This window comes from Salmo trutta, chromosome 16 (genome assembly GCF_901001165.1).
Source record: "Salmo trutta chromosome 16, fSalTru1.1, whole genome shotgun sequence".
Classification (NCBI taxonomy): Eukaryota; Metazoa; Chordata; class Actinopteri; order Salmoniformes; family Salmonidae; genus Salmo; species Salmo trutta.
The window spans coordinates 59338651-59363884 of NC_042972.1; the positions used below are offsets into that span (position 1 = coordinate 59338651).

At 39.9% G+C, this 25234-nt stretch overlaps 1 protein-coding gene across 9 annotated transcripts in view; it reads right to left on the minus strand.

The window, feature by feature from the left end:
- The window catches only part of LOC115151117 (receptor-type tyrosine-protein phosphatase T), a 587678-nt gene that overhangs the window by 206933 nt on the left and 355511 nt on the right, over positions 1-25234 (minus strand). For all 9 annotated transcript variants that reach the window (XM_029695125.1, XM_029695122.1, XM_029695121.1 and 6 more), the window contains exon 13: positions 12431-12467. In XM_029695125.1, the coding sequence (XP_029550985.1) occupies positions 12431-12467 (37 nt within the window). The remainder of the gene's footprint in view (positions 1-12430; positions 12468-25234) is intronic.

The following is a 25234-nucleotide window of genomic DNA, read 5'->3' on the forward strand; positions in this document are numbered from 1 at the left end:
CAGTTTTTGAGTGTGCTCCCTTATGTTTGTACTTTGTTTTTAGTGTCCAGGTTCCCCTGATTGTTATTATTGGTTTCACCAGTGGTTGATTGCCCTCTCGGTTCACCTGTTGCCTGGCTATTTAGGTTCCTCTGTGGGCAGGGATCTTTGCTTAGGTCTCATGTTTTGATTAGTGTGCTCATGTGCTATTGCTTTGTTTTTTCTGTGTTTCTCTGCACCTGAGTCTGAGTTTGAACTAGCATTATTGTAACAGGCATAGGCTATCAGATCCTCAAAAAGTTCTACAGCTGCACCATTGAGAGCATCTTGACTGGCTGCATCACATTGCTACTGCTTACAACATATTATTATTTTTATTAAGACCTTTCACTCAATACTTTGTTGAAGCACCTTTGGCTGCGATTACAGCCTTGAGTCTTCTTGGGTATGACACCTGTATTTGGGGAGTTCCTCCCATTCTTCTCTGCAGATCTTCTCAAGCTCTGTCAGGTTGGATGGGGAGCGTCGCTGCACAGCTATTTTCAGGTCTCTTCAGAGATGTTGGATCGGGTTCAAGTCAAGGGCTCTGGCTGGGCCACGCAAGGACATTCAGAGACTTGTCACGAAGCCACTCCTGCATTGTTTTGTGTGCTTAGGGTTGTTGTCCAGTTTGAAGATGAACCTTTTCCCCAGTCTGAGGTTCTGAGCATTCTGGAGCAGGTTTTCATCAAGGTTCTCTCTGTACTTTGCTCTGTTCCTCTTTCCCCCGATCCTCACTAGTCTCCCAGTCCCCGCCGCTGAAAAGCATCCCCACAGCATGATGCTGCAACCACTCTACCATAAAGGCCTGATTGGTGGAGTGCTGCAAAGATGGTTGTCCTTCTAGAACAGGTATTCCCAAACTGGGTATGCCGTCGGGGGTACGCCAAATAGAAATGTGATTCACATTTTGTGTGTGTATATATATATATATATATATATATATATATACACATATACACACCCAGTACCGGTCAAAAGTTTTAGAACACCCACTCATTCAAGGGTTTATCTTTATTTTTACTATTTTCTACATTGTAGAATTATGGTGAAGACATCAAAACTATGAAAAAAAGTGTTAAACAAATAAAAAAAATGTTATATTTGAGATTCTTCAAATAGCCACTCTTTGCCCTGATGACAGCTTTGCACACTCTTGGTATTCTCTGAACCAGCTCCATGAGGTAATCACCTGGAATGCGTTTCAATTAATAGGTGTGCCTTCTTAAAAGTTAATTTGTGTAATTTCTTAATGCGTTTGAGCCAATCAGTGTTGTGACAAGGTATACAAAAGATTTGTTTAAAAAAAGAAGTCCCTATTATGGCAAGAATAGTTCAAATAAGCAGAGAAACAATATTCCATCATTACTTTAAGACATGAAGGCCAGTCAATATGAAACATTTCAAGAACTAAAACCCATCAAGCACTATGATGAAACTGGCTCATGAGGTCCGCCACAGGAATGGAAGACCCAGAGTTACCTCTGCTGCAGAGGATAAGTTCATTACAGTTACCAGCCACAAAAATTGCAGCCCAAATAAATTATACAGAGTTTAAGTGACAAACACATCTCCTGTTTAGCGGAGACTGTGAATCAGGCCTTCATTTTTTATTTATTTAACCTGTATTTAACAAAGCAAGTCAGTTAAGAACAAAAATTCTTATTTACAATGACGGCCTACCAGCAAACAGTGTTAAAACCTCTTGGGGATAGGGGGCAGTATTGAGAATTTTGAAAAAAATATGTGTCCATTTTTAACTGCCTCCTACACCAACTCAGAAGCTAGAATATGCATATTATTGTTCAGGTTTGGATAGAAAACACTCTGAATTTTCTAAAACTGTTTGAATGGTGTCTGTAAGTATAACAGAACTCATATGGTAGTCAAAACCCTGAGACAAATTCTGACAGGAAGTGGATACCTGATGTGTTGAATTACCTTTAAGCCTATGCCATTGAAACACACAGGGGCTTATTAATCGTTGAGCACTTCCTATGGCTTCCACTAGATGTCACCAGTCTTTACAAAGTTGTTTGAGTCTTCTACTGTGAGAACTGAACGAACAAGAGCCTTGGAACGGTGGTGGCCGACAAGACTCTGGAGCGCGAGTTCATGTTGGGTACTCTTGTTCCAATACGTTTTAAAAGAGAATGCAATCGTCCGCCTTGAATATTATTCATGTTCTGGTTGAAAAAGGCACTAATGATTTATGCTATACAACGTTTGACATGTTTGAACGAAGGTAAATATTTTTTTTCCCCTCTTTCATGAAGAGAAGTCCGGCGGGCTTAGATCATGTGCTAACAACACGGAGCTTTTTGGACATAAATTATGAGCTTTTTCGAACAAAACTACATTTGTTATGGACATGGGATTCCTGGAAGTGACATCTGATGAAGAGAATCAAAGGTAATGGATTATTTACATAGTATTTTCGATTTTAGATCTCTCCAACATGGCGGTTAGTCTGTATCGCAAAGCGTATTTTTCTGGGCGCAGTGCTCAGATTATTGCAAAGTGTGATTTCCCAGTAAGGTTATTTTTAAATCTGGCAATCCGGTTGCGTTCAAGAGATGTAAGTCTATAATTCTTTGAATGACAATATAATATTTTACCAATGTTTTCGAATAGTAATTATTTAATTTGTTGTGCTGATTTGACTGGCGGTATTGGAGGGAAAAGATTTCCTCAACATCAACGCCATAGTAAAACGCTGTTTTTGGATATAAATATGAACTTGATAGAACTAAAAATGCATGTATTGTCTAACATAATGTCCTAGGAGTGTCATCTGATGGAGATTGTCAAAGGTTAGTGCATAATTTTAGCTGGTTTTCTGCTTTTGGTGACGCGTGTCTTTGCATTGACAAAACATTACACACAGCTATTTTCAATGTACTGTCCAAACATAATCTAACTTTATGCTTTCGCCGTAAAGCCTTTTTGAAATCGGACAACGTGGTTAGATTAAGGAGATGTTTATCTTTCAAAGGGTGTAAGATAGTTGTATGTTTGAGAAATTTGAATTATGACATTTAATTGTTTTCAAATTTGGCGCTCTTGATATTTCACCTGTTGTTGATAGGGTGTACCAGGGGTGGGACGCTTGCGTCCCACATAGCCCATAGAGGTTAAATGCCTTGTTCAGGGGTAGAATATTTTTTTTTTACCTTGTCAGCTCAGGGATTTGATCCAGCAACCTTTCGGTTACTGGCCCACCGATCTAACCACTAGGCTACCTGCTATGCTAATGATCAAATCGCTGCAAAGAAACCACTACTAAAGGACACCAATAATAATAAGAGACTTGCTTGGGCCAAGAAACACGAGCAATGGACATTAGACCGGTGGATATTTGTCCTTTGGTCTGGTTCCAAATTTGACATTTTTGGTTCCAACTGCCGTGTCTTTGTGAGACGCTGTGTGGGTTAACGGATGATCTCCACATGTGTATTTCCCACCGTAAAGCATGGAGGAAGAAGTGTTATGGTGTGGGGGTGCTTTGCTGGTGACACTGTCTGTGATTTATTTTGAATTCAATGCACACTTAACCAATATGGCTACCACAGCAATCTGCAGCGATACGCCATCCCATCTGGTTTGCACTTAGTGGGACTATAATTTGTTTTCAACAGGACAATGTCCCAACACACCTCCAGGCTGTGTAAGGGCTATTTGACCAAGAAGGAGAGTGATGGAGTGCTGCATCAGATGTCCTGGCCTCCACAATCACCCAACCTCAACCCAATTTGAGATGCTTTAGGATGAGTTGGACCGCAATGATGGAAAAGCAGCCAACAAATGCTCAGCATATGTGGGAACTCCTTCAAGCATTCCAAGGGGAGCTGGTTGAGAAAATGCCAAGAGTGTGCAAAGCTGTCATCAAGGCAGTGTGGCTACTTTAAAGAAATATATTTTGATTTGTTTAACACATTTTTTGTTACTACATGACTCCATATGTGTTTTTTCGTAGTTTTGATGTCTTCCCTATTATTCTACAATGTAGAAAACAGTAAAAATAAAGAAAAACCCTTGAATGAGAATGTGTGTCTAAACTTTGGACTGATAATGTATACATATGAATTTATTATTGTTTATTTATTATTTTTCTTTACATTATTGGAAAGTGCCTGTAAGTACTGTAAGCATTTCACTGTTAGTCTACACTTGTTTACAAAACAAATACAATTTGATTAGAATTTTGATTCGTTCACAAAGTTGCCTAGTCACTTCACCCCTACATGTACATATCTACCTCAATTACCTCGTACTCTGCACATCAACTGGTATCCAGTGTACAGTGGGGGAAAAAAGTATTTGATCCCCTGCTGATTTTGTACATTTGCCCACTGATAAAGAAAGGATCAGTCTATAATTTTAATGTTAGGTTTATTTGAACAGTGAGAGACAGAATAACAACAAAAATATCGTGAAAAATGCATGCCAAAAATGTTATAAATTGATTTGCATTTTAATGAGGGAAATAAGTATTTGACCCCCTCTCAATCAGAAAGATTTCTGGCTCCCAGGTGTCTTTTATACAGGTAACGAGCTGAGATTAGGAGCACACTTAAAGGGAGTGCTCCTAACCGCAGCTTGTTACCTGTAAAAAAAGACACCTGTCCACAGAAGCAATCAATCAGATTCCAAACTCTCCACCATGGCCAAAACCAAAGAGCTCTCCAAGGATGTCAGGGACAAGGTTGTACACCTACACAAGGCTGGAATGGGCTACAAGACCATCGCCAAGCAGCTTGGTGAGAAGGTGACAACAGTTGGTGCGATTATTTGCAAATGGAAGAAACACAATGATCTCAAGGCAGCTGGGACCATAGTCACCAAGAAAGCAATTGGTAACACACTACGCCGTAAAGGACTGAAATCCTGCAGCGCCCGCAAGGTCCCCCTGCTCAAGAATACATATACATGCCCGTCTGAAGTTTGCCAATAAACATCTGAATGACTCAGAGGACAACTGGGTGAAAGTGTTGTGGTCAGATGAGACCAAAATGGAGCTCTTTGGCATCAACTCAACTCGCCGTGTTTGGAGGAGAAGGAATGCTGCCTATGACCCCAAGAACACCGTCAAACATGGAGGTGGAAACACTATGCTTTGGAGGTGTTTTTCTGCTAAGGGGACAGGACAACTTCACTGCATCATTTGGGTGAGAACCTCCGCATCATTTGGGTGAGAACCTCCTTCCCTCAGCCAGGGCATTGAAAATGGGTCGTGGATGGGTATTCCAGCATGACAGTGACCCAAAACACACGGCCAAGGCAACAAAGGAGTGGCTCAAGAAGAAGCACATTAAGGTCCTGGAGTGGCCTAGCCAGTCTCCAGACCTTAATCCCATAGAAAATATGTTGAGGGAGCTCAAGGTTCGAGTTGCCAAACGTCAGCCTCGAAACCTTTATGACTTGGAGAAGATCTGCAAAGAGGAGTGGGACAAAATCCCTCCTGAGATGTGTGCAAACCTGAGGGGTCAAATACTTATTTCCCTCATCAAAATGCAAATCATTTTATAACATTTTTGACATGTGTTTTTCTGGATTTTTTTGTTGTTATTCTGTCTCTCACTGTTCAAATAAAACTACCATTAAAATTATAGACTGATCATTTCTTTGTAAGTGGGCAAACGTACAAAATCAGCAGGGGATCAAATACTTTTTTCACAATCCTGACATTTAATCCTAGTAAAAATTCCCTGTCTTAGGTCATCTAGGATCACCACTTTATGTTAAGAATGTGAAATGTCAGAATAATAGTAGAGAGAATGATTTATTTCAGATTTTATTTCTTTCATCACATTCCCAGTGGGTCAGAAGTTTACATACACTCAATTAGCATTTCTTTAACTTGGGTCAAACGTTTCAGGTAGCCTTCCACAAGCTCCCCACAATAAATTGGGTGAATTTTGGCCCATTCCTCCTGACAGAGCAGGTGTAACTGAGTCAGGTTTGTAGGCCGCCTTGCTCGCACATGCTTTTTCAGTTCTGCTCACAAATTTTCTATAGGATTGAGGTCAGGACTTTGTGATGGACACTCCAATACCTTGACTTTGTTCTCCTTAAGCCATTTTGAAACAACTTTGGAAGTATGCTTGGGGTCATTGTCCTTTTGGAAGACCCATTTGCAACCAAGCTTTAACTTCCTGACTGATGTCTTGAGATGTTGCTTCAATATTTCCACATAATTGTCCTGCCTCATGATGCCATCTATTTTGTTTAGTTTACCAGTCCCTCCTGCAGCAAAGCACCCCCACAACATGATGCTGCCACCCCTGTGCTTCACGGTTGGGGATGGTGTTTTTCGGCTCGCAAGCCTCCCCCTTTTCCTCCAAACATAACGATGGTCATTATGGCCAAACAGTTCTATTTATGTTTCATCAGACCAGAGGACATTTATCCAAAAAGTACGATCTTTGTCCCCATGTGCAGTTGCAAACTGTAGTCTGTCTTTTTTATGGCGGTTCTGGAGCAGTGGCTTCTTCCTTGCTGAGCGGCCTTTCAGTTTATGTCAATATAGGGCTCGTTTTACTGTGGATATAGATACATTTGTACCTGTTTCCACCAGCATCTTCACAAGGTCCTTTGCTGTTGTTCTGGGATTGATTTACACTGTTCGCACCAAAGTACGTTCATCTCTAGGAGACAGAACGCGTCTCCATCCTGAGCGGTATGACAGCTGCGTGGTCCCATGGTGTTTATACTTGCGTACTATTGTTTGTACAGACGAACGTGGTGCCGTCAGGCGTTTAGAAATTGCTCCCAAGGATGAACCAGACTTGTGGAGGTCTACATTTTTTTTCAGAGGTCTTGGCTGATTTCTTTTGATTTTCCCATGATGTCAAGCAAAGAGGCACTGAGTTTGAAGGTAGGCCTTGAAATACATCCACAGGAACACTTCCAATTGACTCAAATTATGTCAATTAGCCTATCAGAATCTTCTAAAGCCATGACATCATTTTCTGGAATTTTCCAAGCTGTTTAAAGGCAGAGTCAACTTAGTGTATGTAAACTTACTGTGAATTATAAGTGAAATAATCTGTCTATAAACAATATTTGGAAAAATGACTTGTGTCATGCACAAAGTAAATGTCCTTACCGACATGCCAAAACTATAGTTTGTTAACAAGAAATGTGTGGAGTGGTTGAAAAACTAGATTTAATGACTCCGACCTAAGTGTATGTAATCTTCCGACTTCAACTGTATGTAGTTACGTCCGTGTGCTGTACTTGTCTATTAATGTTATGTATTATGTCATGCTTTATGTTTTGTGTGGACCCCAGGAAGAGTAGCTGCTGCTTTAGCAGTAGCTAATAGGGATCCTAATAAAATACTAATGACTAGTAAAATTAAAGTCCTGAGAACGTCCTAAACAGGTCCTGACATGATGTCCTGGTAACTTACAGCGAACTAGCCAATGGTCCCCCGAGAACTTTCCCTTGGGAGCATCATGCGACCTCCCCTTGACCATCATGAAACGTCCCTTGTGGTCATTGGATGTCCCACATCTTATCAGAACCAAATAGGAATCTTTCATAACATTCCCTAATCGACATCAAAATACCTTATTATAATGTTAAACTGCAACCAACTGGGACCTGTGCTGAACGTACTGTTATGGTCCCTAGGATAATGTCATTTTCCTAGAACATTCTTAGAATGTCATTGGGATAACGTCTCGCCGAAACCCTTAAAGGGACCTAATGAGAACGTTGCCGAATGTCCTTAGGATGACCCTGTTTACTGGGTGTGCTCAAAGGTAAATACCAAATAGATGTCAATAAAATGTATTCTCTACAATTAAAATTGTCTGTTCATTCGCCACATTGTCTTTATTGTCAACTTGTTCATCTAACCTAGATGTTCTTTTCCCTTGACACCAGAAAGTGACTTCCAGCAACCGTTTTCCGATTTAAGTCAGGGCCATTGAACAGTTTGTCACTACACATCAAGGTAGATGGAAATTCATCGAGGTGTATAAGGGCAAATTTAGCATAAGACAATACCGACTAGATACCAGGTTGGGCTGTCTGCATACACTATATGCAGTGTATGCAGTCAGATCTCCATGTACCAAGGCAAAGCTCCAATGCTAAGGAAAGCAACACCAAACACAGTGCCACAAAGCAACACATATATAAATGGGCACCAGCCCCATTGGAGAAAACAGCATTTCCTCTGAATCAAGAGCAAGCAAGCTGTACTCTGTGATAAGGTTTGGAGTTATGGAGAGGGGAGAGGTGGGGAAGGAGGTATTGTACCTCATCCTTTTGAAGTGCACACACACATGGCAAGCAACTCATATTTCCTCACAACACAGCATGACACAAGAAGCAAAAACTCTACATACACAATCTGTATGTTAAATGTATAAATCTGTATGGTAGATCTAAATGGTAATTGACATTCACAGACAATATATGGATGAACAAGGTTAGAACATGATTCCTTGTGGTATATGGCATAGATGTGTAGAAATGGGGTATATAGACATTACAACCACAGGTCATTGGTCTCTATCTAGCCAGACAGGAGAGTAGCCACCTCTAACTGGTATGATGTTCCATTCAGTGGGTTAGCGCACCGGTGACAAACAGTGAGGGTGTAGCATAGGCAGGTTGCACAACAGTTGCATGGAGGATGCTTGGGGGAGTAAATGCAGACTCAATTTGGAAAGGAAGGGAGGGGGTTGACATAATGTGTCAAGCTTTTGGATGTTTTGCTCAGAGACATATTAGAGCTTATCTTGACTCATCCCAATTGTAACGCAATAATTACACTGTATGCGTTCCTTGTTGTAAGTCAGACCTAAATATTTGAAAATAAAGTTCAGACATTGCAATATTTGGCATGATAACTGAATAACTTAATTTACGGTCTTGCTTTACAGTTATAGTGAACAATTTTTGCATATGGCACTTGGATGATAGAAAGTACAAAATAATGTTCTTGCCTCAAGAAAAGAAAAATGACAATCATAAAGAGATCGTGGGAGATGCAAATAACCAAATATTTGTCAGATATTTGTGTTTAAGCCATGTCTATATCTGTTTTTCTACCAAATGTATAATGGAAAAATAGATACATATTCAATACAGCCTAAAAGATTAATAAGTCCATGAGCAAAACTACAAGACAACTATCGGTCAAACGAATGTCAGGGTTTTTTAAATAAACAAACAATGACAATAATAAGAGGGATGATAACCATACATACTTAGGGCACCAAGCTACAGTAGTCTCAATGGAATCAATGACAGCCAGCTACACTTTTGTGGACCAGACATGCAAACAAATACATTAAGATGAGGAAAGAGAGAAAATAAAAATACAAACAGAAGAAGTAGGAGGAAACAACCAAAGTAATGTATATAAAATAACAGAAGAAAGAAATCTGTCTATCGAGCAATAATCACCTTCACTGGGGATGACAAGTATGTACGGCGTGGTATTTTGTCCCCTACCTATTACCACTAAGAAAAAGGTTTATAATTCCCGGTCAGCATGCATGAGAGAAAAAAGAAACAAAGAAAATGTTTCTAAAAAAGTTGCCTTCATCGTTTCAATTTCACATTTAGCACAGTAGTAGGAAAAAAAATCAAGTACTATTGCTAAAACACCTTGAAGAAAACTATGGGCAGTATGATTATACAGTATATATAGATGGTTGAATATATACTGCTCAAAAAAATAAAGGGAACAATTAAACAACACATCCTAGATCTGAATGAAAGAAATAATCTTATTAAATACTTTTTCTTTACATAGTTGAATGTGCTGACAACAAAATCACACAAAAATAATCAATGGAAATCCAATTTATCAACCCATGTAGGTCTGGATTTGGAGTCACACTCAAAATTAAAGTGGAAAACCACACTACAGGCTAATCCAACTTTGATGTAATGTCATTAAAACAAGTCAAAATGAGGCTCAGTAGTGTGTGTGGCCTCCACGTGCCTCTATGACCTCCCTACAACGCCTGGGCATGCTCCTGATAAGGTGGCGGATGGTCTCCCGAGGGATCTCCTCCCAGACCTGGACTAAAGCATCCGCCAACTCCTGGACAGTCTGTGGTGCAACGTGGCATTGGTGGATGGAGCGAAACATGATGTCCCAGATGTGCTCAATTGGATTCAGGTCTGGGGAACGGGCGGGCCAGTCCATAGCATCAATGCCTTCCTCTTGCAGGAACTGCTGACACACTCCAGCCACATGAGGTCTAGCATTGTCTTGCATTAGGAGGAACCCAGGGCCAACCGCACCAGCATATGGTCTCACAAGGGGTCTGAGGATCTCATCTCGGTACCTAATGGCAGTCAGGCTACCTCTGGCGAGCACATGGAGGGCTGTGCGGCTCCCCAAAGAAATGCCACCCCACACCATGACTGACCCACCGCCAAACCGGTCATGCTGGAGGATGTTGCAGGCAGCAGAACGTTCTCCACGGCGTCTCCAGACTCTATCACATCTGTCACGTGCTCAGTGTGAACCTGCTTTCATCTGTGAAGAGCACAGGGCGCCAGTGGCGAATTTGCCAATCTTGGTGTTCTCTGGCAAATGCCAAACGTCCTGCACGGTGTTGGGCTGTAAGCACAACCCCCACCTGTGGACGTAGGGCCCTCATACCACCCTCATGGAGTCTGTTTCTGACCGTTTGAGCAGACACATGCACATTTGTGGCCTGCTGGAGGTCATTTTGCAGGGCTCTGGCAGTGCTTCTCCTGCTCCTCCTTGCACAAAGGCGGAGGTAGCGGTCCTGCTGCTGGGTTGTTGCCCTCCTACGGCCTCCTCCACGTCTCCTGATGTACTGGCCTGTCTCCTGGTAGCGCCTCCATGCTCTGGACACTACGCTGACAGACACAGCAAACCTTCTTGCTATAGCTCGCATTGATGTGCCATCCTGGATGAGCTTCACTACCTGAGCCACTTGCGTGGGTTGTAGACTCCGTCTCATGCTACCACTAGAGTGAAAGCACCGCCACCATTCAAAAGTGACCAAAACATCAACCAGGAAGCATAGGAACTGAGAAGTGGCCTGTGCTCCCCACCTGCAGAACCACTCCTTAATTGGGGGTGTCTTGCTAATTGCCTATAATTTCCACCTGTTGTCTATTCCATTTGCACAACAGCATGTGAAATTTATTGTCAATCAGTGTTGCTTCCTAAGTGGACAGTTTGATTTCACAGAAGTGTGATTGACTTGGAGTTACATTGTGTTGTTTAAGTGTTCCCTTTATTTTTTTGAGCAGTGTATTAATTTCAACAAGCGTCTGATAGCTTCCATTAAATGAAAAAGGCCAAGTAGTAGAAGTGCTTCTAATAGCATATTGGATCTAAAAATCTACTTCAGAGGAATATTTTAGAGGTTTGATTCTCAGTGCATGTGAATGGGACATTGGAATGCAAACATTGGTATTAACCGTTGATTCTGACTGGAAGAAGGATAAAAGGAGATGGAGTAAAAAATGGAAAAGAACACAAAATATGTTTGAACCTTGTGGCAGTTTCGATCCAAAATTGGACCTCAACTTTTATGGTGTCCATATTAGGACAGCGTCAATCTCAGCAACATTTCCTTGGTTTAGCGAACAAGAAGCTCAAGAATCCCATGTTAACAATTATTATTATTCGATTCTATACAGTATAAAACTATAAAATCCATTCATATTGAAATAATCAAGCCGTGCATTTGTACTTGAACAGATGAAGGGTCACAAGGTTTAAAATGCATGTATTTTCCAAAGCAGACACACAATCAGTGTGTCTACAAGTATAGACTCCAATCACTGTAAAGAGCTCAATTCATAACAGAAGGATGGTAAGAGAAAAGAAAAGGAAAGAGCCCACTGATGAGGATAAATGTTTGACACAGACAAAAGAAAACAGGAAAATGAACAACTAAATAAGAAGATTATCGTCAATGCACAAATGTATGTATGTCTAAAAAGATAAGCAGCAACTTAAAAAGAAAATGGGAGGAAATCAAACAGAATAATTAAATAGTATGAAATGGGTGAACCATTTTTAGTTTTTGTCACCATCCATCACATTAATGGAGGTTGTCCTACGATACTACTGATCCTTAATGTGTTCTTTTATAAAGATGGTTCGGAGAAAAAATAATAATAATTGGAATGAAGAGTAAAGGAAAAGCTGCACAGAATCGTGGACTGTATAGACCAAAACCATGCAGGTTCAACACTGAAAAGATTGTGGGGCTTGTGGTCACGTATGCCTTTAAAATAGGGAAAGTCTACCTCTATGCAGGTGTACGTATACCACTCTCAAAACAATTAGCATTCATTGGGCCAAGTCGTTGTTAAACATGTATATCTCTGATTTCATTGCATCAAGTAATTTACTTCCTACGCATGGAAAATATAAGAAGAGTTCTCATACCTTTAGTAGCCAGTCTCACACAGTTGATTTTGGTTTCCTGAGAAGACAGAGACAGACATAGTTGTTCAATTATATTGTCCCAACACAGTGATGTCCATTACTCTTGTCACGTTCCACTTGGGGCTGAAATATAAAAAGATGGCACTAGAGAAGAATGGGAATGGGGAAAGGGTTCAGAAATACAGACATTTCAGTCATAGTAATGTGTACACTTAAAAACTGCTGACCCCTAAAGCAGTAAGGGCATTTGTGCTCCAAATGGCATCCACAAGATCAGTTGTGGGTCTCAACCTTTTTTGGTTACCATACCCCGTAAGTACCCCCTCATGTGCATTTTACCAGTAGTCCTACTGTATGTTCTTATAGCACCATTATAGCATTTGATTGAATAAAGCTATTTCTCTCCATCAACTTTAAACTCGGATTTCACATGAAGTTAGGAAAACCTAGCCCTATATCTAGGTGGATGGCTCGACGTCCCAGACTTCGTGTGGAGAAAAGCTATTAGCGAAACACTAAACCAACCACTGAAACGACATCTATCATTGAGAGAAATAATTGTCATATCTGTGTGTGCTGCGCTCAGGGCTGGCTGTCAGTCTGTTATTAGCAAAAGGGTCTGTAAAAGGATCTATACAGAGCCAACATGGCAGCTCAGGGCCTGTCACACAGATGCTACCATCGTTCATCACCCTCTCTGCTTCTCTTCCTCCGTCTCTTTCTCTCTTTACCTCCCCCTATCTCAATATCCCCCCATCCCTTTATTTCCAGTCCTCGGCCACCTCTAAAATAGGTCCCCAAATGGACCTCAGAGTGAGGAGATTAGCTACCCTGGCAACAATAATCTTGGCAAATCATTTTTCACTGCAAATGGCCATGTTAAATAAACTTTGAGGAAACCATCCTAGCAGACAGGGATGTCCTGAGGACATTCGGCGACGTTCCTAATAGGTCCCTTGAGGGTTTTCGCATGATGTTATCCCTCTGACATTCCGAGAACGTCCCATAACGGTCCCAAAGGAACGTTCTCTAGGGGACCTTGTCTAGTTCCCTGTAAATTCCCAGGACGTCACTGAGGATCATGTCAGGACCTTTTTAGGACGTTCCAGGACTTTCATTTTACTAGTTCACAGGACGTCATGTGATGGTCCCTCTGGGAACGTTCTCAAGGGGACCCTGGAAGTTTTTGTCTAGTTCCTGGTTTGTCCCGGGGACGTCACCTGATGGTCTCAAAGAAATGTTCTCCCCAAGGCACGTGGTCCATCAAGGCCCTGATTGGTGAACCAATGATCAATTCACAGCTCTTTGTCTTTTGGTAATGGTACAGTGGTTGCTCCACTAAAAGTTTTGCGATTATGCTGCGGTACTTTGTGGTTTTGTACGGTACCCTGCATCAACACTTCATTGCTCCAGACCAGCTCAGAGGGAGTTAGAGCACTGATTATGCTTTTGGGTCCAACTGTGTCTCTAACTGACAATGAGTGGGTAGCATAAACCTAAATAGAAACTGATAATTGTGCATGACTTCAGTATTACTTACTAAAACTGTTGCTACACTAAGGTTTTTTGTATTTTATTTTGTTAGGATTATTTTGCTCTTACTGTAGTAGTGTAGCCCACTCCCGACCGGTCACGTTGTACTGCATAGCACGTTACCTTTCGGATAGTGACCTGAACGCACGAACAAAACTGAGGTATTTGGATATAACTATGGATTATTTGGAACCAAAACAACATTTGTTGTTGAAGTAGAAGTCCTGAGAGTGCATTCTGACGAAGAACAGCAAAGGTAATCCAATTTTTCTAATAGTAGTTTAGGTGACCCCGAAGTTGGCGGATGTCAAAATAGCTAGCTGTGATGGCCGAGCTATGTACTCAGAATATTGCAAAATGTGCTTTCACCGAAAAGCTATTTTAAAATCGGACATAGCGTTTGCATGAAGGAGTTCTGTATCTATAATTCTTTAAAAAGTTATGTATTTTGTCAACGTTTATCATGAGTAATTTAGTAAATTCACCGGAAGTTTTCGGTGGGTATGCTTGTTCTGAACATCACATGCTAATGTAAAAAGCTGTTTTTTGTATATAAAAATGAACTTGATTGAACAAAACATGCATGTATTGTATAACATAATGTCCTAGGAGTGTCATCTGATGAAGATCAAAGGTTAGTGCTGCATTTAGCTGTGGTTTGGGTTTATGTGACATATATGGTTGCTTGGAAAATGGCTGTGTGATTATTTGTGCCTATGTACTCTCCTAACATATTCTAATGTTTTGCTTTCGCTGTGAAGCCTTTTGGAAATCGGACAACGTGGTTCGATTCAGGAGAAGTGTATCTATAAAATGGTGTAAAATAGTCCTATGTTTGAGAACTTTGAATTATGACATTGTGGTTTTAAATTTGGCGCTCTGATTTTTCACTGGCTGTTGAATAGTGTGGGACGATTTCGTCCCACCTCCCCTAGAGAGGTTAACTAGGCAAGTCAGATAAGAACAAATTCTCATTTACAAGGACAGCCTACTCCTTCCTCCCCATCGGGGAATTGAACCCTGTACTCCCGACCGTCATGTTGTACAGCGCCATATTTTCCGTTCCATCCTAACGAAACCCAGAGGGTTTTTCATGGAATAGAAACACCATAATATTAATCAAATTAATTAAGCAACATTTCTTAAAATCAGTCCCATATACTATCCTCTTGACAGGCTCGTCCCGTAAGCGGGACGGACATCCAGCGAAAAAATGCTATCACCATTAGCATAACGAAATTTTAGATTTACTTTTTTCAAATATAGGACTATGTTATATCGTTTTATAGATACACCTCTCCTGAATCGAACCACGTTGTCCGATTTCAAAAAGGCTTTACAGCAAAAGCAAAACATTAGATTATGTTACAGGAGTATATCGTAAAAGTAGCCACATAGCCATTTTCCGACCAACCACATGCATCACAAATAACCAAAAAACAGCTAAATGCAGCACTAACCTTTTACAAACTTCATCAGATGACACTCCTAGGACATCATGTTACACAATACATGCATTCTTTTGTTCGATAAAGTTCATATTTATATATAAAAACAGCATTTTACATCGGCGCGTAACGTTGACTAACTATTTTCCCTCAAATGCATCCGGTGAAACAGCGCTACAATTTACTAAATTACTATTCGAAAACATTTTTAAAATGTAATATTGTTATTCTAAGATTTATAGATGAATATCTCTTGAAAGCACCTGTAATGGCAGATTTAAAAATAACTTTACTGGGTAATCACACTTTGCGATAAAAGGGGATGCGATACTCAGAAAATGCGATGCGATACTCAGAAAAAAACGTTTCGAAAGGGGAGGGTAGCCAGGGGCGCCGGCCCTCCTCATGTGACCAATTTCCACAGCATCTCATTCATTAAGTTTTCACAGTAGAAGGCTCAAATCACTTTGTAAAGACTGGGGACATCTAGTGGAAGCAATGAACCATTACTCACTGTGTGAATTACAGGCAAAGATGTGAAGTTGAATCCACAATTCAGAATTCCACATCCTGTTACGATCGGTCTCAGGGGTTTTGACTGCCATATGAGTTCTGTTATACTCACAGACACCATTCAAACAGTTTTAGAAACTTTATGGTGTTTTCTATCCACAAGTATTAATTATATGCATATCCTAGATTCTGAGTTTGAGTAGGAGGCCGTTTAAAATGGGCACTAATTTTTTTCAAAAATCGCTGTAGCGCCCCCTATCCTAGGCGAACGACAAGAGGCTATGTTCTTAAAAAAAAGGTTTTAAATTCTCTAGTACAGCCACTATTGAAGGTTATCAAATGCTTCTCAAAGATACCCTTTTGTGGTCAAACCAGCACTAACTAGCATGGTACCAGAGGTTGGCACTTAAATAACGTGCCATAGAATCCTGCGGCACCACGTAAGCTGTGCTGCAGTAGGCGGCAACATTTAAAGCACAAACCACTGGAGGAACACCCACACAAACAAGCAGCACTCCTAAATATATAATGTACTTTTTACTCCATACATTTTCCCTGATACCCAAAAGTACTCATTACATTTTCAATCCTTAGCAGGACAGGAAAATTATCCAATTCACGTACTTATCAAGAGAACATCCCCGGTCATCCCTACTACCTCTGATCTGGCGGACTCACTAAACACACATGCTTCGTTTGTAAATGATGCCTGAGTGCTGCTATCCATAAAAAAAAATGTTTTTTTAATGAACGATGCCATCTGGTGTGATTAATTATGGATAGGGGGCAGTATTTTCACGTCCAGATGAAAAGCGTGCCCAGCGTAAACTGCCTGCTATTCAGGCCCAGAAGCTAGGATATGCATATTATTAGTATATTTGGATAGAAAACACTCTGGAGTTTCTAAAACTGTTTGAATGATGTCTGTGAGTATAACAAAACTCATTTGTCAGGCGAAAACCTGAGACAAATCCAACCAGGAAGTGGGAAATCTGAGGCTTGTAGTTTTTCAAGTGATTCCCTATCCAATATACAGTGTCTGTGGGGTCATATTGCACTTCCTAAGGCTTCCACTAGATGTCAACAGTCTTTAGAACATTATTTCAGGCTTCTACTGTGAATGGGGAGAGAATAAGAGCTGATGGAACTAGGTATCTGAAAAAAAGGCACGAGCTCAGTAACGCGCACAGCCTTGGGAGCGAGCTAAGTTCATCTTCATTCCTAAAGAAAAAGGAATTGTCCGGTTGGAATTTTATTGAAGATTTATGATAAAAAAAACATCCTAAAGATTGATTATATACATCGTTTGACATGTTTCTACAAACTGTAGTATAACTTTTTTTACTTTTTGTCTGGACTTAGTAAGCGCGCCCCTTGCATTTGGAATAGTGAACCTAACGCGAACAAAATTAAGGTATTTGGACATAAAGATGTACTTTATTGAACAAAACGAACATTTACTGTGGAACTGGGATTCCTGGGAGTGCATTCTGATGAAGATCAAAGGTATGTGAATATTTATAATGTTATTTCTGATTTCTGTTGACTCCAAAATGGCGGGTATCTGTATGGCTTGTTTTGATGTCTGAGCGCTGTACTCAGATTATTGCAAAGTGTGCTTTCGCCGTGAAGCTTTTTTGAAATCTGACACAGCGGTTGCATTAAGGAGAAGTGTATCTTTAATTCTGTGCATAACACTTGTATATTTTATCAAAGTTTATGACAAGTATTTCTGTAAATTGATGTGGCTCTCTGCAAAGTCACCAGGGGTTTTGGAGGCAAAACATTACTGAACATAACTCGCCAATGTAAACTGAGATTTTTGGATATAAATATGAACTTTATCGAACAAAACATACATGTATTGTGTAACATGAAGTCCTATGAGTGCCATCTGATGAAGATCATCATCAAAGGTTAGTGATTAATTTTAGCTGTATTTCTGTTTTTTGTGACGCCTTTCCTTGCTTGGAAAATGGCTGTGTGGTTTTTCTTGTCTAGGTGCTGTTCTAATATAATTTAATGCTATGCTTTTGCTTTAAAGCCTTTTTGAAATCGGACACTGTGGTTGGATTAACGAGAATCTTATCTTTAAAATGGTGTATAATACTTGTATGTTTGAGGAATTTTAATTTTGAGATTGTTGCTGTTCTGAATTTGGCGCCCTGCACTTTCACTGGCTGTTGTCAAATCGATCCCGCTAAAGGGATTTGATCCGTAAGAATTAATATAAGGAATTTGAAATTATTCATACTTTTACTTTTGATACTTAAGTATATTTTAGCAATTACATTTACTTTCAATATTTGACTGGGTGAATTTCACTTTTACTGAAGTATGACAATTGGGTATTTTTTCCACCACTTACAATTTGACATATGTTTATTCATACAGTAATTATTATTTAATTTAAGAGTGAGAAGTTTAGTTACCCCACCAACAATTATATTGGCAAATCATATTTCACTGCAAATGGCCATGTTAAATAACCTTTGAGGAAATCATCCCAACAAACGGGACGTCCTGAGGACATTCGGCAACTTTCCATTTAGGTCCCTTAAGGGTTTCAGCATGAAGTTATCCCTCTGACGTTCTGGGGTTTGAACCCACAACCTCTTGGTTCATGAGATTCCAATTTTCCTGATACACCACCATTTCTGTATCAATGACTGATTTCACCTGTAGGCCTATTCCTACACTTGGCACTTCAAAGTAAATCTCACCTCTGCTAAAAATACACTCAGGAATAACTATTATATTTATCATAGTGATTCAGCAGTAACATGAAAACAGAATAATATGCCCCACCAACATTAAACAACTACACTAAAAACCCAAACTCAAACAGCTGAAATAAGTAAATTAAATCAATGAGAGCATAGTCAGATTAACTAATCATTTCTGCAGATTTAGTGCAGATGGCACTCTTTTGTTAAGTGCAAATATGTATTATTGGTAATGAATGTGTAGTGGACTTCTGAAATTCTGCAGACTTTGTGGCACAGCAGAAAGAACAGAATACCTAAAATCCAGAGGTTGTACTTTCAAATACCAGGTCCATGTTGAAAAATGTGTACTAAGTGATCATGTCAAATATCATTGTCATTGTTTAGAGATTTTTACACTATTTTAGCTGAACAGTGTACTACTTACCTTAAAACCCCGATACCATTTCAGTACTTTACTTATAATGGTTTGGGTCCTGGGACAATCTGGTGAGATTCAGGGATTCATGACGCAACGTCCAACTAACTTCCTAAAGAAGTCCTTGGGGGAGTCCATGGGAGAAACCGGGAACCAGACAAAACCTCCAGGGGATCATGACACTGACTGAGTGTCCCAGGACAAGACAGACCCAACGTCAGACTGTCAATCATAACAATAACACTACTGAACTAACTCTTCCACAGCTCATTTACATTTTTTTACCTGTTTTTCTCATTTTCTTGCGCTGCAAAGAAAACTCAGATTGAACAGAGTCTTGGATAAATGAGCAGACAGACAGAAGAGAGGGGAGGTGACCAGTGCAAGGCTATATACCAGTGCAAGGCTATATATATACTCCAAGCTTTGTCAGGCAAGCTGACAAGGCTTAAATAACAGGAGTACATCACTTAAACAAAGTGACAGCTGAGCTTTGCCTTTTGCCCCTCTAGTCCAATAAGGCAGTGACAAACTGTCAAGCACTTTTTTAGGATGATTCCGGGCTAGCAGAGGAGGAGGAAAAAATATGTCACTCCAGGCAGTCCAATCCATTATTTGACCAATTCACTGAGTTTGAGTGACAAGCCTTCCGCTGGATTAGGACAAATTATTAAACCAAATAAGACAGGCATTAGACTATTTGCTTTTTCAAATAATCACATTGATTTAAAAAAAATCCTGTGAGTATTACATCTCGTTTTCACATTTTATCAGTCAGCTAAGGCTATGTGGAGTTGGAGGATTTATAAAATTATGTGTGAATTGAAAAGACTTAGTTATCCCTCATACTACCAACATATTTTACATGCATGGATCACCAACTGGGGTCATTTTAAAACTATTGGAAAAAGCAACAATCATAGCAAAATATCAATTTAATTCTCATCAAAACATCATAAGACATTTAAATAATGTTATCGGAAAAAAAAGAAATTATTTTAGCAAAATTACAGTTAATTACAGTTAAATAAAAATGTATGTCAAACCTACTAATCCCTTTGAAAACATGTATTCTTGGGTTTGGGTTTGGGTTGGGTTTGGGTTTGAATTACAAATAGCTCAAACCATCTTTGCCACCTTTTGCCCAAACACGGCATAAAGGCCAAGCTCCAAGTGCAAATCATCCTCTTTGAGACCGAGCGAACAGCCTTTTTCAGATTTTCCATGAATTAGCGTATTCAGTATCGTTTAAGTAGTGGCATAGTATCCACTAGATTTGAGTTAGATTATTATTGGAGTTAGTGTAGTAGTAGTAGTAGTAGTAGTCGTAGTAGTAGTAGTAGTAGTAGTAGTAGTAGTAGCAGCAGGCAGTGTTAGCGTGACCATGCCTTCGGTTCAAAAATGCATGCGAGGATCCACAGCTATCCATGGTTTGCATGGATTGTGTTTTGATGATTGAAATTGATCACTTTAAGTTTGTATTATTCTGTTTTTGTTCCCAGGGGGGAAGGCACCTTGGGAATGCTTAGGCAAGAGGCCTGCGGGCATACATATACCCGTAGAACGTACTCTGTCTATGCACACTAGGTAAGACCTGGGCGGACCACCCCCTGTATTTTGGTTAGCATGCCAGGTGGCGCTAAGAATAGGTGGGTAGGTAGGAGAGTGGTCTCTAACTTTTACTTTCTTTGCTATGGTTGCGTCCTGCCCCTTTTCCCCACGTTATCGTGTGAAGGAAATAAATTCCCTGTTAACGGTCAAATTCTCTGCCTCTGTCATCCTTACCAGCACCTACAATGCCATACCTCTTTCACTCCACAGGGAGTTGAGTTGTAGCGGGGTGTTGTATTCCCTCCACCAAGAGGTGTGCGTAAAACACAAGTGGTCATACCACTGACATACTTATGAGCTGTTTTGACTGCAACCAAGCAAATACAGTACGTAAGGTGATTTTGTACACAGTTATACCTTGTTATAAACAGTACATAAGGCGCTCCATCTCTCTGAAGTTGATCTGTCTATCTGGTCAATCTAATGCAGTTCCCCCTCCACCCTCTAAATTAATATTACGTCTCCAGAGAAACCTGGATTCAAATAAATAATTTTTTAGATTTGCCCTAGAATAACTAATTTTTTGAGGAATACTCAAACACAGCTTTCTGTGCATACCGGAGTTCTGTATTGCAGTTTTATCAAGTATTTATACCCTTGGCAGATTTTAAAATGCACGAAAATAGGGTAATTTTGGTTTTGTACATAGTCATATGATACGTGATATAGAAAAGTACAATCTTAGGCGAGTACATGGAGAGCTATATCTCTGTAGGTGATCTGTCTATCTGTTCAAAATCACTGCTACAGGTCCCCCTCCACCCTCTGGTAACTTGTTAGTATGTCTGCAGAGAAACCTTGATTCAAATAAAGGTCCTATTTATTAAATTACCCTAGGTGGAATTAGGTGTTTTTGGCTGGGATCCAAATTACCTCAAAGTGCATTTTGATACAGAAAAACGAAACAATGATTAAAATGTATTGAGAACAAGTTGATTGACAATGTCATGACACATTTGAAGAATTGAATGAACCACCTTTGGGCTATGATCAGAAATATGTCTCTAGGGTCAAAATTACCCCAGTCAGAGTGAGGGGTTATTCAAAATACGTTGGATAGCCAAGTCAGTTTTTCCCCCCCCATCCATCTGTTACAACGTTTACAGAGCTAACATCTGGTATTATCTGAGCACATAAAGGGAATGAAACAGATGTTAAACACAGATACACTACATGCTAAACTTGTCAATAAATGGAATGAAACTGGTCAATATTGGTGCCAAACACAATTAACTACTGTAAATACCCTAGATTTTGAGCCTATAAAATAATACTAAAAACATATACTGTGACAGACTGATCAGGAGAAGAAAATGGAGGTGAATTGGACACTCAAAAACACAATTAACGTAACAAGACAGGCAAAAGATTACAACTCACAACGAAATATAAAGCAGGGAAGACAAAAAACCAACTGGAGATGGTCCACTCTAAGAATTGAATGGAGTAAAAGTCATTGCCCAGAGAAGGGTGAGGTGAAGAGCTATGGTGAACGCTCTATACTCCAAAAGAAACCAAAGGGACTAAGTCAAGTTAGTCAGTGACAGACGTCTGAGTGTAATAATGACTTTCTTTGCTGAGGTCCGAAGAGATCCGCACTCCACACACAAGGCACAGGCATATACACTTCCAGCATATCATAACCCAGACACATCCACTGAACTTGGGGGAATTGAAATCGCACCTCAGAATCAGGCCAGCTTATAAAATAAAGGTGATAAAGATGGAAGAAAGGCCAAGAGCTGATAAAAACATGTAAAATAAATCATTGAGTTATTAGTACTCTTGTTCCATTTCTATGACCTGTTCGTGATGAGGGAGAGGGTACAGAGAGAAAGAGAGAGTACATTTGGAACAATCTAGGATTTGAGGGTCTAAAAGCATCTCTTAGATGATCCTGAGATAGAGCTCCTGATATGGCCTGTGTAAGAATCCCTGTGAGATTAACTTAAATAGGGATTGGAGAGTATTGAGGAGGTGTGGAAGAGGAAACAAGGATAATATGGATCGACTAACTTCAATCGAGAGGCAAGTAGTCGTGGCACTACTGTAATGTCTATAGAGTAAAGTTGGCAGGTGTTTATGGAACACTATCATCCTCAAAGAAATGAAAGGTGCTTGTCTCTTTCTTCTGTAACTTATTCCTACCCTAAGTGAATATTTAACAGAGAGACGGGGCACGTTTTTCTCTTTTTACTATGACTCTCCATATACATCTACATTGATTCTGGTATCTTCTTGCTGTGTTTTTTTCCCCCTCTCTAATTTACAGTGGCTAATAAGTACTCCTAAAAGTTTTTATTAACTACCTGCCTAGAGAGAGGGCTAGTTGGCCAAGGAACATGATAACTAGGAGCTTGACGAATGCAAACAAAGCATCACCGATGTCAACTGTGTTCATTGTTGATACACATGACCTTCACTTCAAAGCACCTGGTATTCCATTGAAAAAAGTCAATTTATAGTCTTTCCGATACTGGAAAGTTATTTACGGATTGTTGTTTAAAACCTCTACATCCCTATACCGGGACGGTTGAGCTAACGTGTGCTAATATGATTAGCATGACGTTGTAAGTAACAGCAAACTTTCCAGGACATAGACATGTCTTCTATAGGCAGAAAGCTTAAAATTCTTGTTAATCTAACTGCACTGTCCAATTTACAGTAGATATTACAGTGAAAAAATACCATGCTATTGTTTGAGGAGAGTGCACAACAGCAAAAAACATATCACGGCAACTGGTTTGATACATTCATCTCTGAAGGTAAATCATGTCATAATGTCATCCTGAGGGTCCCAGAGATAAAATGCAGCATAGTTTTGTTTGATAAAATACATTTTTATATTCAAATGTAGGAACTGGGTCTCTGGCTCCACACCCACCCCGCCCGGCCATCTAGATGTGTGAAAGTTAGTGTATAAGCTAATGATCCATCCTGTATGACAATCCTGGGAGTGTGTAAATGAAATGTTGTATTACCATATCATTTTTGTATGTTCTCTGTAGTTATGTACTTGAAAATGTATCAATTGACCAATTCGGCACATATTGTCCGGTATTGCAATGCTTCACTGGATCAATCTGAAACTTTGCACACACACTGTTTCCATCTAGTGGCCAACATCTAAATTGCGCCTAAACTGTAATATATTATGGCCTTTCTCTTCCATTTCAAAAATGATAAAACAAAATAGAAAACGCAGGTTTTATTGTTTGTATTATCTTTTACCAGATTTTATGTGTTATATTCTCACACATTAATTTCACATCTCAAACAACTACCTCTTCCCCTACTGTATTTATTTTACTCATTTGCACCCCATTATTTCTATTTCTACTTTGCACCTTCTTCCACTGCAAATCTACCATTCCAGTGTTTTACTTGCTATATTGTATTTACTTCACCACCATGGCCTTTTTAGCCTTTTACCTCCCTTATATCACCTCATTTGCTCACTTTGTATACAGACTTATCTTTTTTACTATATTATTGACTGTATGTTTGTTTTACTCCAAGTGTAACTCTGTGTTGTTGTATGTGTCAAACTGCTTGCTTTATCTTGGCCAGGTCGCAATTGTAAATGAGAACTTGTTCTCAACTTGCCTACCTGGTTAAATAAAGGTGAAATAAATAAATCAAATAAAAATATGCATATCCTTGCTGCAGGTTCTGAGCTACAGGCAGTTAGATTTGGGTATGTCATTTTAGGCAAAAATGTTAAAAAAGGGTCCGATCCTTAAGAGGATTTATTAATGCTGCTTGGCTGAGTTGCAGATGCCGGTCTCTAGTTGGCAGTTGGTACACATCTTGTGGCTAACAGCGCTAGCCTGAGCTGAATACCAAGTCCCTGTGGTGCAGCTGGTGGAACCATTGTAGAAGACACAGACAGCCCCTGAGTCCTAACACGCTCACATCACCAGTCTAAACTGTGGTCTGACATGTCATGCGACTTTCTAGGAACTAACACAAAAGATGAGCAGTGAAGCAAAATCTGGTACTTTTGTTGTTCTGAAATGATATGATAATTATGCCCCTTATAAACTGAACAAAAGCAAGTAAAAGACAGAATAAAAGCATTACTAAATAAATAAATAAATAAATAAACAAATAAACAAGCAGACATGTTCACATAGCAAGAGACAACTTGGGCCTGACCTGAAAGGAATGGTACGTGACCGAACAATTTGTAACAGGATCTATGATAGGCTTGAAGGTGATTATCTTCAGATCCAGTCAGAACTGAAACAGCCCAATAAGTAAGTGTTAAAGAGGGGGCAAGGTGAGATGAGCACATTTAATTTTGACTCACTTTAACTACCTTTGGTGACGGGCCAAAGCATTGACATCATTACTGAGTGAGAGTCTGGGTAGTCTCAGACGCAGTCTGTCTGTCTGCCACGGGACAATGGGGTAAGGCACTCTGGTTTTTACAGGGAGTGCTCCTTCTGATGGATGCTCTTCCCGTTGTGTGCCGAGTACAGGGGAATCAAATCTGATTGACACCCACTGTCATACGAAAAACAACTCCTGCCCTCCACTTTGGGTGAACTGT